At 45.6% G+C, this 14,596-nt stretch overlaps 1 protein-coding gene across 1 annotated transcript in view; it reads right to left on the reverse strand.

Annotated features, from left to right (window-relative positions):
• ANKIB1 (ankyrin repeat and IBR domain containing 1) overlaps positions 1-14,596 on the reverse strand; it is a 172,008-nt gene that overhangs the window by 89,978 nt on the left and 67,434 nt on the right. The window contains exons 3-4 of the mRNA XM_088443856.1: positions 7,291-7,591; positions 4,720-4,902 (exon numbers count right to left, since the gene is read on the reverse strand). Coding sequence (XP_088299982.1) covers positions 4,720-4,902; positions 7,291-7,591 — 484 coding nt within the window. The remainder of the gene's footprint in view (positions 1-4,719; positions 4,903-7,290; positions 7,592-14,596) is intronic.

A 14,596-nucleotide genomic window follows, 5' to 3' on the forward strand; every position in this document is an offset into this window, starting at 1 on the left:
CGCATTTTTCGTTCACTCGCTCAGACATAGAGGTGTCAACAAACCGCAAAAAGCGAGCGCTCAGTTTAAATAGCCTTTTTTGGAACGACCGTCCGCAAATAGCGTCCGGCTCTGAATCAGGCCCTAAATCCATAGGCTGTATTCTCATTCCATGCTGTGTCATCTAAGTATAGGACAGAGGTAGGCTACTATGCAACTACTCATCCCAGATGCCCTGCCCCAGTTTTACTGTTAGGACATGCTAAAACTGTGGTAGGGCATGCTGGAATGTGTAGTTCCACAGTAGCTTGACCAGGGACGTGCAGTCAGGAGCCTTCCCTGTCATATTACTGAGATTTGATATAAAAATGATTAGAATAATACAAAGAAGATATTTATAACGTATAAACATCTTCTTTGTTTATTGTAATCATTTTTATGGTCAACACTCACCAGCATTGTGGAGCTCCTAGGGACTGCAGGGAGATGAGAGATGAGGCAGGAACAGCTCAGCCTCACTTCTGTATAGTCAGACACTGCTTGCAGAGCTTTGGGAGGGGCCAAACCAAGGGCAGTAAGCTGCACAGAAGATGAGCTAATAGAGGGGAATTGGTATGATTTACCGCCGGACCCATGCCCGGCGGTCTGAATCCCGACAGCGGCATCCCGGCAGAGGAGGAAATCCCGATCGTCCCCAGATAAGTATATACTAACCTATTTCTACCTCCTAACCCTTCCTTAGGGGTGCCAAACCCTAACCTTCCCCCCCAGTGCTTAACCCTAATCCCCTCTTTAAGTGCCTAAACCTAACCCCCCCTTCCCCGCCGCACTGGACACTGAAGCTTAGTGTACTGAGGGTAGAGTTACAGAGTAGGGTGAGACAATCTATCAGCACTCAGACCCATCTCCATGTGTGCCTCCCCAGCCATGGACCTCACTGCACGTCACTGTGAGTACCACAGGGTATATATCCCTGCTACAGGCAACAAAAGCACAATGTAAATATTAATTTAGCAGTAATTTCATCTATTGTGAGTATGGGAGTAATTTACCAATTCATGAAAAGAACTTATGATGGAGAGTCAGCATATTCTAAACATCTTCAAAACTGAGCAACTTAAACTGCACCACAATCCAGTGAAATTAGATGTCAGGCCTCCATCTTCTCAGAAACTCAAAGCTTTCACACATAGGACTATCGCAAAATTCCTTACAGAACATTAATGTGCAGAAAATCTCTGGCTCCAAGATATATCCACAGCTTATACGCAGCGGGCAGCCATTTTGTGGGTGATCTATGACTAGCATCACCAGTAAAGACCAGGTTGCCTCATTGTTACCTATAGTTATATAATGGATAAAGAGAATGTAGAAAATGGCTACCTCAAGGTGCACTTTAATTGCTGGAATATTTACCACACAAAGGCAAAAAACCCTAAGGGTTATGCATTCCTTTGGGACCTTTCCAGCCGTTTAATGTAATTAAATCTTGTTACTCTAAATTATACAGTCTAGTATATACGATCTCATACATCCTGTGCTTCTGTGACATTTATTAAAGGTCAGGTTTGTAGTTTGGATATTTTATTAGGTTACTTGAACGTCGTCTATGGTGCTTGCTCTGCTACGTGTATATAATAAACTGCCGCTAAACGCTGGATGGTGATGTGAACGCCGTACCTTATACAGGAACTCAGCGGTGCTCTATGAAGGGACATTAACACCACAGACTACCTCATACAGCAGCGTACTGAGCTTTCAAACACTCCTCTCCTACCGTTTACATAGTAATTCAGTTCCTTCTCTAGTTTTATGGTTATCAGCGAATCTTAATTAATCCGATAGTGCGCCTTTGGCTCTTTGTGGCATAAATTGATTATCGTGCAGTCTGTGGCTTTCATTTTTAGATTGGAAATATTCTACACCCTTATGCATTGTCTTACTGAATTCTTGTCACGGGATGTCCAAGTCGCCCACGTACAAGAAAAGATTACTTAGACCTGTGACCTTAATCAAAAACTAAAAGCATTTTCTCATTTTATCTGTGTAACTGAGACAAGAAGGAATGATTGCAGAATAATCTGTATATAATACACTCAGCCGCTTACACACACCGTAGTGCCCAGCTCTGATTTATTGTTGGACAAATATTTGCATGCAGGGCACTATCTCTCTATCAGTCTCTATCACTCTCTCTCTCTCTCTCTCCATTACCATATCCCTCTCTATCACTATCTCTCATTACCATATCCCTCTCTATCACTATCTCTCATTACCATATCCCTCTCTATCACTATCTCTCATTACCATATCCCTCTCTATCACTATCTCTCTCCTTCTCTTTATCTCTCCATTACCATATCTCTCTATCACTATCTCTCTCTATCACTAGCTATCTCTATCAGTCTCTATCACTATCTCCCCCCATTACCATATCTATCTCTATCAGTCTCTATCACCATCTCTCTCCATCTCTCTATCTCTCCATTACCATATCTCTCGCTATCACTATCTCTCTCCATTACCATATCTCTCTCTAACACTCTCTCTCTCCATTACCTTCTCTATCACTATCTCTCTCTATCACACTGGCAGATGGTCAGATATATCTGCAGATATATTGGCCCATCAATTGATCGCCCAATATAGCTGTGAGTCTGTATCCCAGCTCTGTCTCTATCAATATACCTCTCTCGCTATCTCTTTCTGCCACTATACCTCTCTCGCTATCACTATCTGTCTCTCTTACTATCGCTATACCACTCTCTCACTATCACTATCTCTCTCACCATCCCTATACATCTCTCTCTGCCACTATACCTCTCTCGCTATCATCTCTCTCTCACTATCGCTATACCGCTCTCTCTCACTATCACTATCTCTCTCACCATCACTATATCGCTCTCTCTCGCTATCACTATCTCTCACTATCGCTATGCCGTTCTCTCTCGCTATCACTATCTCTCTCTCACTATACCGCTCTCTCTATCACTATCTCTCTCACCATCCCTATACATCTCTCTGCCACTATACCTCTCTCGCTATCATCTCTCTCTCACTATCGCTAAACCGCTCTCTCTCACTATCACTCTCTCTCTCACCATCACTATATCGCTCTCTCTCGCTATCACTATCTCTCTCTCACTATCGCTATCTCTCACTATCGCTATGCGCTCTCTCTCACTATCACTATCTCTCACTATCGCTATGCCGCTCTCTCTCGCTATCACTATCTCTCTCTCACTATCGCTATACCGCTCTCTCTCGCTATCACTATCTCTCTCTCACTATACCGCTCTCTCTGCCACTATATCTATCTTGCTATCACTATCGCTATACCTCTCTCTCTCTCTCTGCCACTATACCTCTCTCGTTATCACTATCTCTCAATATCGCTATACCGCTCTCTCTCACCATCGTTATACCTCTCTCTCTGCCACTATACTTCTCTTGCTATCACTATCTCTCTCACCATCGCTATACCTCTCTCTCGCTATCACTCTCTCTCACTATCGCTATACCGCTCTCTCTTGCTATCACTATCCCACCATCGCTATACCGCTCTCTCTCTCTGCCACTATACCTCTCTTGCTATCACTCTCTCTCACTATCGCTATACTGCTCTCTCTCGCTATCACTATCTATCTCACCATCGCTATACCTCTTTCTCTCTCTGCCACTATACCTCTCTCGTTATTACTATCTCTCTCACCATCGTTATACCTCTCCCTCTGCCTCTATACCTCTCTTGCTATCACTCTCTCTCACTATCGCTATACCTCTCTCTCTCTGCCACTATACCTCTCTGGCTATCACTATATCTATCAAATCTACCTATTTATCTATCTAATATCTCTCTCTCCATCTACCTAGCTCTCAATCTCTCTCTCTATCTCTCTGTCCCTCTATCACTATCTCTCTCTCTGTAAATAATGAAGTGTGTGGTCAAGGATTGTGGGGGCCACAAACAAGCCTTGGAGGTTCATCAGGTGGATAGATGTGCTCTGACTCGATCTCATGCCCCCTACTGATCACCTGGATTGGACTGGGTTAAATGCCAGGACAAACTGGTTACTGTATTGATAAGAGACGAGAGATGAATGGGGTGAGGGCTATCAGATATATCAGTATTCTCACACACTCTATTCACCAGGGGTCTGTTACATAACTAAATAATAATCTTCAGACTTGTTCTATGTAAAACATGGTAGAGGTATTTACGAATGGACAAAAAGACCAAAACGAGAGCATAGATAAAAGAATGCTTACATCGTACAGATATAGAATGCTTATATACAGAGAATATAATAATGCTTATATTAAGAATATATAAGAATGTTTATTTCTTTGCTACACTGTAACCATGACTACCATCTATGCTTCCCATGGCCACATTTGCTCATGTATGTTTGACAGCCCCATAGTAGATGGCTCATATAACAATGAGTTGGATTAGACCATGTCCACTCGCCTTTGTTATTCACATTAAGATGCCCATGCAAGCCACCCATCCTCACCCGCCTCTGTTGTGGCACCATCAGGTGACATCGGGGCTACATAGTAAATGCGCTACTGGCGCTCTGTCTGCTCCATCCCTTCGGCACAAGCGCAAGAACCACTGAGCTCTCTCTGGTCTGGCCGTAGACAAGTTCTAGGTGTGCAGACCGCCATTGGTTACGGTTATTATACCACTACTGGAAAGTGACGGTATTTGTTAGAAGAGAGGGTCGGCGCCTTTACCTCTCGCTTGTCTAACGCGGCGTACTCAGCTTCAATATCATCTGCCTCGGGGTCCCGCGAGAACACCATCTGAGACTCCAGTCTAAGGGCCAGCTCTTTGTGGTGCTGTTTCTCTGCACAATCGCACGGCGTGTCTTTATTGTCATTCTCGGCAAAGAGGTTACTGCCGGTCTTCACCAGTAGCTGCGTGGATAACAGAAATAATATATTTTTTTATTCTACATTATTATGAAATGACCATATTTAAAAAACAAAAAACAAAAATAGAACAACTACACGGCGGTGGGTAAGAAAGTGGTTTAGAGGCCCCAGCGGGCAAAAGTAAAAATGCAAATTGTTCACTCCATTTAGAACATACAAATAAGGGGATGGGATAAGGGGATCCCCCGGTAATCACATTAGACAGCAGAAAAGTTTAAAGTGAGCCTTCTTGTGGAAAGTTTTATTCCCTTTTAGTAGAAGAAACCTATGGGAAGGAGAATTAGGGGGGGGGCGGGGGGCTACAACTTTATTAATTGTATAAAATATGTAGATGTGACCCAATGTTCTCTCTTATTCATAAGATCTACAACCATCTAATTTGTAAAAATAAAAAAAATAAAAAATAAAAAACAGTGGTGCCAAATGAAAGAGGGTCTGAGCTCGACAAAGCGACTATTTCTCCGCGGGATTTAAAACAGCCATTTTTTTTTTTTTTAAAGCACAACCTATAAAAAAAAAAAATTGCAACTTTCAATTCTGAGGCAAAATCACCAATGCCCTTCCCTTCCCCCCCCCCCCCCCCCAAAAAAAAACAATCAGTTTGTCAAACTCGGACCCTTGGGGGGTCTGGGTGTTTCTGCTGCTGGCAATGAGTGCAGGGGGATTGTGTTATTTGTACTACGTGATTCTGCCATCTAAAATATTTCAATTTCAGATCATTACAGATGTGTCTTTCATTCACCTACAGTTTTTAGGTCAGATGGTGTGGGACATGTAGTGCGACTTAGATGCCGCATCACGGATAGCGTGTTTCATTCTTTTACATTTTAGAGCTGTACTAAGCATGACGCATTGTGTTCGCCGCCCTTCGCCTGCATGCCGGCATTAATTACGCTGATATGCATGAAGAAAATCACAAAAGGACTGCGCGCTCTGTAAGAGCTGTCCATTGCCAATGAGGGACTTCCGGGTTTATGATCCAATAGTCCCTCTGGTGTCCTTCTGCGGATGGAAGGACGCGTGCGCCGTGAGGGGTGCTGGGATGGATCCCTCTCACATCTCTTTGCGTACAGAAGCCCGTAGGCTTCTATAGGGTAGTGGCAACTGAAGATGGCATTACCCACCGCATCCCGATGCATTCCGGGGGCATTGGTGCATAAGAGAAATGCAGTCAAACCCCCAAAAAAAGCAGGGGGTTTAACCGCATTTCTTCCTTTGCTGTATGCCGCCCTTGAAGAGAGTTAAAGTGGAGAGCGATAAAGTACCAACCAGTCAGCTCCCAACTGTCATTTTACAGGCTGTGTTTGAAACATGACATTTGGTTTGTACTTTCTCTCTCACCAGTGTAGTGCGGCTCAGTCATTTCGGCACCAGGTCTCTTTGCCTTTGGTCTCAGATTAGCATGCAAATACATTGGCAGTGTACAGTGTATACCCGTCTTGTGCTTTTGTATTAGTAGTGTGAAAAAGACGCAAATTGAGTCAATTATTTAGCGAGAAAGTTGCATGCCGCGGCTTGGACGCATTTTTCATGGCCCCATTGGGCGCAATTTTAGGATGGGTGTATTTTCACACATCTGTATTATTTGTTCTAAAATTATATTTCCCCCCATTCTTTGATAGCAACTGCATTATAAATTCATTGCTAAAATCTAGTTCATTAGAAGACAGATTCCGATGAGAAGAAACATTCTATGGCACTACAGCTATGGGGAACGTAGAGTCACAATAGGAAAAGAATACATTCCCGAATGGAAAAAAATATAAATAGCATTCACAGCTCAACTCAGCAACACGTGGTATCAGAATCACTCGTTCCTAAATAAAATGGTCATTTATCAATACGCGTGTCATACCAAGCTAGTAGTATTAAGTACTGCTGACCATCCATCAGAATGTAAGCTCTCACGAGCAGGGCCCTCTACCCTCTTGTGCTTCTCCTTAATTATACTTTCATCCACTCCTTACTCCCCACTAGGGCACCTAACACTTGGTTGCTCACACCCTGCTGCTTATTTGAGTGTTATGATCATTAATGCAGCAATGTGTATAATGTATATAAACCTTGTCCTGCATTGTATTGTACTGTAAGTCACTGGTATCTTGTTCACTTATTTATGTACTATGTAAAGTGCTGCGGAACACTTGTGGCGCTAAAATATAAATGGTCGCACCCCAACCCCCACCCATGCACAACACCCACAATTGCAGATCCCAGCTACAGCCTGACGTTCGGTGTACTCATCAACCCCCCCCCCCCCCCCAACAATTCGCAGTTAGGTGGCTGATGCCTACCACCAGCCCAAAGCCTGTAGTTAGCCGTAATTAATTCCCCCCTCCCCTGACCTATAATTAACCATGTCACATTTACCTCTACACAAGTTTTCATCCCTGAGGCAGCGGCATAGTGCAAGGGTGTGTTCTTCTTGTTGTCTGTGGCGTCAAGTGCGGCTCTCTCATACTCCCCATGGTCAAGTTTCGCCCCCTTCCATTCTAGGATCATCCGTAAACACTCAGACCTCCTGCGGTCATCGTCTGCAAATCGGGGCAAGCGATGGTCTAGAGCACCTTCAGAGATCATGATGTGAAATCCCATACAGAGCAAGTGCATAGAACTCTCGTTGTGAATGTTTCGCTTGTTTGGATTGCCATCTCTCGCAAACAGAAATGCCCTGCAGTAAAGGAAACACAGAACAATTAATATCAGAGAACGTTGCATAAAACAAAGACTCTAGGCAAAGGAATCACCATCGACGAGAGGAAAACCAGGTCGGATGTTTAAACTTCGATTTGCCCATAAGTGCGTCTGGAACCAAACTTTTCCTGCACCGGAGCTTCCGATCACTATCTGTGCTGCTGGGGACTCTGGGGGTCCTTCAGACCCGCTCGCGAGCGCAGGAAGCTCGCAAGCGGGTCGATATTCCCCCACTGCGCATGCGCACGACGGAGGGAGCTCCGTCGTGCGCATGCGCGAGACCCGGCGAGCGATGGGCTCTCCATCGCTCCGAGTCTCGCACCAAAGGGGGCGTTGCTGTCGATGTTGATTGACAGCATGCCCCCTTTGGTGGGCATGCCTGCCAGACGGAGGCGTTCCCATGGGAACGCCTACCGTCTGAAGCCGGCCCCACTGACATCCCTAGTGATGTCAGTGGGAGTGATTTTGGCTCTGATAGAGCCAAAATCACTACTGGGCTTGCGGCAACGAGACCCTACCGCAGGGTCTCCGTCGCAAGCCCGATGGTCGAGACCATCGCGACTATCATCATGGACGCTCGCATATGCTGTGGGTGGTCACCCACAGCTATGCGAGCGGCCAGGAGGCCGCTCCATTTTCATGGAGGAGGGCCCTGATTCAGGACGAGCGCTCTGGTCAGAGCGTTCGGCTCTGAATCAGGCCCCCTGCTCCTACCACTATATAACTCTCAGTCTGTGGCTTCCTGCTGCCTCCATTCCCCTCCTCACATTATGTAAGTACTCCTGTCTCATGCAGCCTTGTCCTCACTATCACATAACTGATCTCCTGATATACTCTGTGCTACTGGGGAACCCTGCTCCTTCCACTATATAACTCTCAGTCTCTGGCTCCCAGCTACCTCCATTCCCCTCCTCACATCATGTCACATGCAACACTGTCCTCAGGAATACATTACTCATCTCCTAATACACTTTGTATAGGCAGACACTGTGGGGGTAAGTGGCAGCGATGTGCAAAGGAAGTTAGCCCACATGGCAGATCAACTTTACCAGGTGAAGGTCTATTAACCATGTAAAAAATAGCATTGTACAAGATTATCATCATCCTAACCATTGCATTTTTTCCTTCCTTCCATCAAAAAGACGGTTCAGGTGCATTAAAGCTAGAACATTTCGATTTAAGAAAAGCTTTTTCCCATCGACTCAATCAGTAATCAGAAATGGTGATTTGTAATTTAATGTGGATGTACTGGATTGTAATTTTGTTGTGTTCTTTTGCAATGACAATAAAAAATATCCATCTATCTAAAAACACTAACAGGTCAACCCAGGGCAACGTGCAGGATGTCAGGATTAGCCAGGAGCGTTAGGGTTGATGAGCGTTAAAGTGCATACACACGTAAAGATTTTCTGTCCAACCATCCAACTAGTTGATTGGTTGGAATGAAAATCTGGTAATGTATGGGAGTAACTGATGATCAGCAATTTGCTCCTAAATGCCAGAAAACAGATGAAAATGGTCGTCAGACAAGTTTGTTAAATGTTTGATCTAAACAATTTGTTCAAACAACAGTTTTTGTCCATTTTCCGGCGTTTGGGAGCAAATTGCTGATTGTCATTTGCTTTCATACCTTACCAGATTTTCATTCCAACCAATCAACCAGTTGGACAGAAAATCTTTACGTGTATGCAACTTTAGAGATTAATCATTAGTGGCAGCGGGATAGTTAAAATATACTGTGGTTGAGGTACAGTGGATATTGGGATCTCTGTATAGTCTCCACAGCGCTAAGTTACTCAGAGGTACGTCCGTAATGGAGGACAGAGCTAAAGGAAAGATGCGCAGTGAGGCCGCATATGCGCAGGTCGGGGGACGCGTCTCCGGCTGTTGCTCCGTGTTTTAGTGCCCGGTGGCAGGAAGTAGAGGCAGTGCAGAGCGTTCCCCTCTAACACTTTGTGCTACTAGGAACCCTGCTCCTTCCACTACATAACTCTCAGTCTGTGACTTCCTGTTTCCTCCATTCCCCTCCTCACACCATAACGCTGCCCGTCACATGCAGCCCTGTCCGCACTAATACATCACTCATCTCCTGATATACTCTGTGCTGCTGGGGAACCCTGTTCCTTTGCCTACAGATGTGCCCTTGCTCATCTAGCCTCAATACGCCATGCAGTGCGATTTGCCTTTTGTGAGTGAGCCCCCAGATACCGTGCAACTCTGCTAGCGTTGGGCATCTTTATTTTTGCCAAAAATGAGTCCAGGTCGCCATGCGATGTGACTAGGAGGCACCAGGAGACTGTGCTGATTAATGTGATATGAGACACTGGTATATCTGTGTGCGCCAGTCTGTAAACGGTACTTGGCGTGGAAAAAGGCTGCGCCCGCTGCATCGCAGCCCTTCTCATGCTGAATTAGACTCAGTCGCACACAGATATACAAGCAGGGGCGTTTTAAGAGAGGAGGGGGCCCGTGTGCAGCCTCTGTTTGGGCCCCCTCCTCTCTGACGGCGGCTCAGCAGCACTGAGCGCTGTAGATTCCCCTCCTTACATCATGATGCTGCCCCATGACATACAACTCTGGGTCTGATGCAGACCCGCTCGCGAGCGCTGAGCTGGCTCAGTCGTGCGCATGCGCGAGACCCGAATAACGACGGCCAAGCCGTCATTATGGGTCTCGCACCAAAGGGGGCGTGCTGTCGATGGTTATTGACAGCACGCCCCCTTTGGTGGGCATGCCGGGGGCGTGGTTGCCCAGACGGAGGCGTTCCCATGGGAACGCCTACCGTCTGGGGCCGGCCCCACTGACATCACTAGTGATGTCAGTGGGAGTGCTTTTGGCTCTGATAGAGCGCGGCAGCGAGACCCTACTGCAGGGTCTCGTCGCAAGCCCGATGGTCGCGATGGTCTTGACAATCGCGACCATCATTTTGGCCGCTCGCTATAGCTGTGGGTGGTCACCCACAGCTATGCGAGCGGCCAGGAGGCCGCTCCAAAAAGGAGAAGGGACGGCCCTGATTCAGAGCGAGCGCTCTGTCAGAGCGTCCGTCTCTGAATCAGGGCCTCTGTCCTCACCATCACACCATACTGATCTCCTGATATACTCTGTGCAGCTGTGGGATTATAGTCCTACTGTATAAAACTTCCTCTGGCTTCCAGCTGTCTCTATTCCCCTTCTCCTGACACTGCCATGTCCTCTCTAATATAACGCAAGTGGACAAGGCATTGCTTCCCACAAGATCAGTGGACATATGAGATATTCATCTAATTTAATTGGAGGCACAGACTATAACCAAATGAATCTTAATAATATGGATGACATAGTAACACATAGGGGGGGATTCAATTGGATACGATAATTTTTTGTGCTGTAAAAATGGGACTTTAGTTCAATTTTTTTTTTCCAGCAAATTCAATTACCCCTATTTTTTAACCGCACAAGAAATGTCCGTTTTTTGAGTGAAAACACATAGGGGTCTTCAAACGCTGCTGTGAAATAATGGAACTTCTCTGGGATTTTGTTTTGCCTGCCTTGGGGCAGGTGAAGAAAAAAATCCCAGTTAGTAGCGGCTATCGGGGAAATTGAATAAGCCCCGGGGGATAAATTAGCCGCGGTAATTTACCCCCTTAGAATTATACCCCATTTCACGTATTGTTATTTTCGAGGCGGCATCGTGTGTGTGTGTGTGTGTGTGTGTGTGTGTGTGTGTGTGTGTGTGTGTGTTAGACAACTCGCAAACCATGCAATGTTGTAAACGCTTTTCCCCAGCACTCCCGGACATACGATATCGTGCTTAGACTGTGCAATCTGACCAACGACCTTAATCTCGAGATTGCCAGATTTGACTGCATGTACTGTAGGTAAGATCTGAGGATACGACAATCGACCCGAGGGACGGCGCATCGGTATCATTCGTGGACACTACGCGATTTGCACGACTTGACGTTCCGATGGATCGGCCAAACTGTGCAAAAATATCGTCTAGTGTGTAGGCACCTTAACAGACACCAGGGAAACCATCCCCATGATGAACATTGCAGTTATTTAAGAATCCCAGAGTACTGCAAACTTTGTTTAAATTCTTGCTCACTGTGCCTAGAGGTATGGCCTGATGCTAAACATTAGCATTTCCTTATGTTAAAAGCTCCCCTGGTTAATAAATAGAGATGTCTGTTTTCTTGCGAGTCCAGGAGGTGAATTGCATTACGAGTCTCTGTCCATTGGCCCAGTAAAATCTAGTCCTGATTGGTTGGCTCCGTACATTCTAAGCCTCTTCCAGATTGGCCACCCTGCTCAAACACCTACCAGGATAGGTCCTCCATTTCAAGAGCTTATTTGAACATATAGCTGGTGGAGATTGGTTTTGGCTCTATGAACGTTAAGCTGTATTGTGTGTATGTGCCATCTTATACTCCTGAGTGGATCATCACTACCATATATTCATGTGTAACAGTCCTTCCATACAGTACATCAGCAATAAAACACTATTCATCTTACAAGGTCCAGCACAACAGTTATTATCCACTGTAATCCTGTGACCTACAGATAAGATCTAACACTCTAATCCAGGGGTCTTCAACCTTGGCCCTCCAGCTGCTGTGGAACTAAACATCCCAGCATGCACTGCCACCTTTTTGATATAATAGCATGCTAAAACTATGACAGTGCATGCTGTGATGTGTAGTTCCACAGCAGCTGGAGGGCCGAGGTTGAAGACCCCTGCTCTAATCCATCCCCTGGGTGTGACGTGTTGAACCCGGTGCCCTAAACCAATTCTGCCTGCTACCCTGCAGCCATGATCAAACAGTCGGGAGGAGCCTATCACAGCCACCAGCATAGAGATGACACAGCAGCAACACACAACACACCCAGAAGAAAGCAGTTCCAGGTGCCAGTATAGGAGCCTGCTGGTGGCAGGGACTAATACCTTACAACTAGTCGGCAGCTGGTACTAGAAGTTGGCGGCCAGGTAACACCAGTCAGTAACAGCAGGTTAGGAAAGGTATAAAAGAACCACAAGACCATTGGTAAGTCCACTAATAAACAGCGTAATACGGGGTGGAAGAATTATACCTTCCTATCACGATACCGATTTATGTCACTCTCGCCCCATTGCTTAACACAATTTAAAGGCGATTAACCCCGATTCCTACATCCTCCCTTACACATAATTGCAGATACAATACTCTGGACACTCTGTACAGCAGTTTTTCCCCTGTGTATTACTGGAAGTGTTCAGTACAAATAGTTCATTATTTAGCAGAAGTTCCAAAATAACTGTACATACCATAGAACACGTTTCCTCAAACTACAAATAAATATCTTTCCCCTTAGGTAAAAGGCTTTATTTTCATGTGTACACATTGTACACGATGGAGCAAACAGTTACACACAAAATACCACTATAGAACAGTGTGGCCAATCACTAATACCCCTTTCAGACATACTGTACCGAGAATCCTGGGAATTTGGCCTGCCTCAGCCAAATTCCCGGGTTGCCGTGTATGTCTGAAAGGTACCTACCCGGGAACACGTTCCCGGGTAGCCGACCCTTCAATCGACCAGGGAATTTCCCGGGAAATTACCCTACTTATGTCTGAATGGTGCAACCCGGGAATTTACTACTCCCAGGCAGCACCAAGCAGCTTTTACATGGAGTTGACAGTGCAGAGCGTCCTGTAGGACACTCAGCGCTGCTGCTCACCACCCCAGCGCCGGCCGGCTGTGTACAGAGAACCCCAGCCGGACGGTGGGGACACCCGTCGGCAGATCTCTGCCACAGCGGGCCGCCCGCACTCCCGCTGGACCACCAGGAAAATAAAATAAATGTAAAAAATAATAACAACAACAACAAAAAAAAGCTGCATTATGATTGGCCGGCTTCCGGCAGCCGAATGATGACAGCATCATCATCATCAGCCGGAGAGGGGATAGGCTAGGAGGAGCAGACGGCAGAGAAGAGGCAGGTAAGCAGAAAAACCCTGCTCTGGTCTGAATGGTGCTACCCGGGAATTTCCCAGGCAGACACTGTAGTGTGAAAGGGGGGGTCTCGACCAAATACCCGGGAATTTGCACAGGAGAAATTCCTGGGTCTGAGCAGGAAATTTTGCGGGTTGTATGCTTGAAAGGGGTATAACTAACCTTTGCATTTCCCCTTATTTATATACTCCCACATTTTATGCTTTCCTTGATTTTACACAAATGTATTAAAGGTGATTAATGCATTACTAACAAGGGGGGGGCTGTGAGGGGACACGGTCCATTACATGATGATACATTTGTATCAGCAACTCAAACACAGACAGACTGATGCATTTTTTGCAGCAAAACACCAGTATAGATTAAGCATATACAAAAGTATCAAACATTTTTAAAATATCGATTTACATAGTAAACACCAATATTAAGCTCCAGGGGTCGTGGCTGAAGAGACAGGGAACATCTTTGCAGAGCTCCCTCCGAATTTACCTAAAATCTGGGAATCCTCTTCCTCAAATATACAACCAGATAGCAGATTTATTATACTAGATGTTCATGGATTCTGTTTGTGGTCCAAAGAGTATTTGGGTCCCGTGACCAATTAATTTCCGTCCCAAAAGCACCGGCCTTGAATGCAGCTGCTGCATGGAGTGACTGGCGCCTGTAATTACTTAGGCTGGGTACACACCTAAAGATTTACTTTCCAATCGTCCAACTAGTTGATTGGTTGGAATGAAAATCTGGTAGCGTATGGGAGCAACTGATGATCGGCAATTTGCTCCTAAATGCCAGAAAACAGATGAAAATGGTCGTTCAGACAAGTTTGTTAAAGGTTTGATCTAAACAATTTGCTCAAACAGTTTTTGTCCATTTTCCAGCGTTTGGGAGTAAATTGCTGATTGTCATTTGCTTTCGTACCTTACCAGATTTTCACTCCAACCAATCAACTGGTTGGACAGAAAATCTTTAGGTGTGTACCCAGCCTTAGCACTGCACACCTCAAGAG

Source organism: Taudactylus pleione, unplaced genomic scaffold (assembly GCF_031769625.1).
Source record: "Taudactylus pleione unplaced genomic scaffold, aTauple2 ptg000335l, whole genome shotgun sequence".
Taxonomy (NCBI): Eukaryota; Metazoa; Chordata; class Amphibia; order Anura; family Myobatrachidae; genus Taudactylus; species Taudactylus pleione.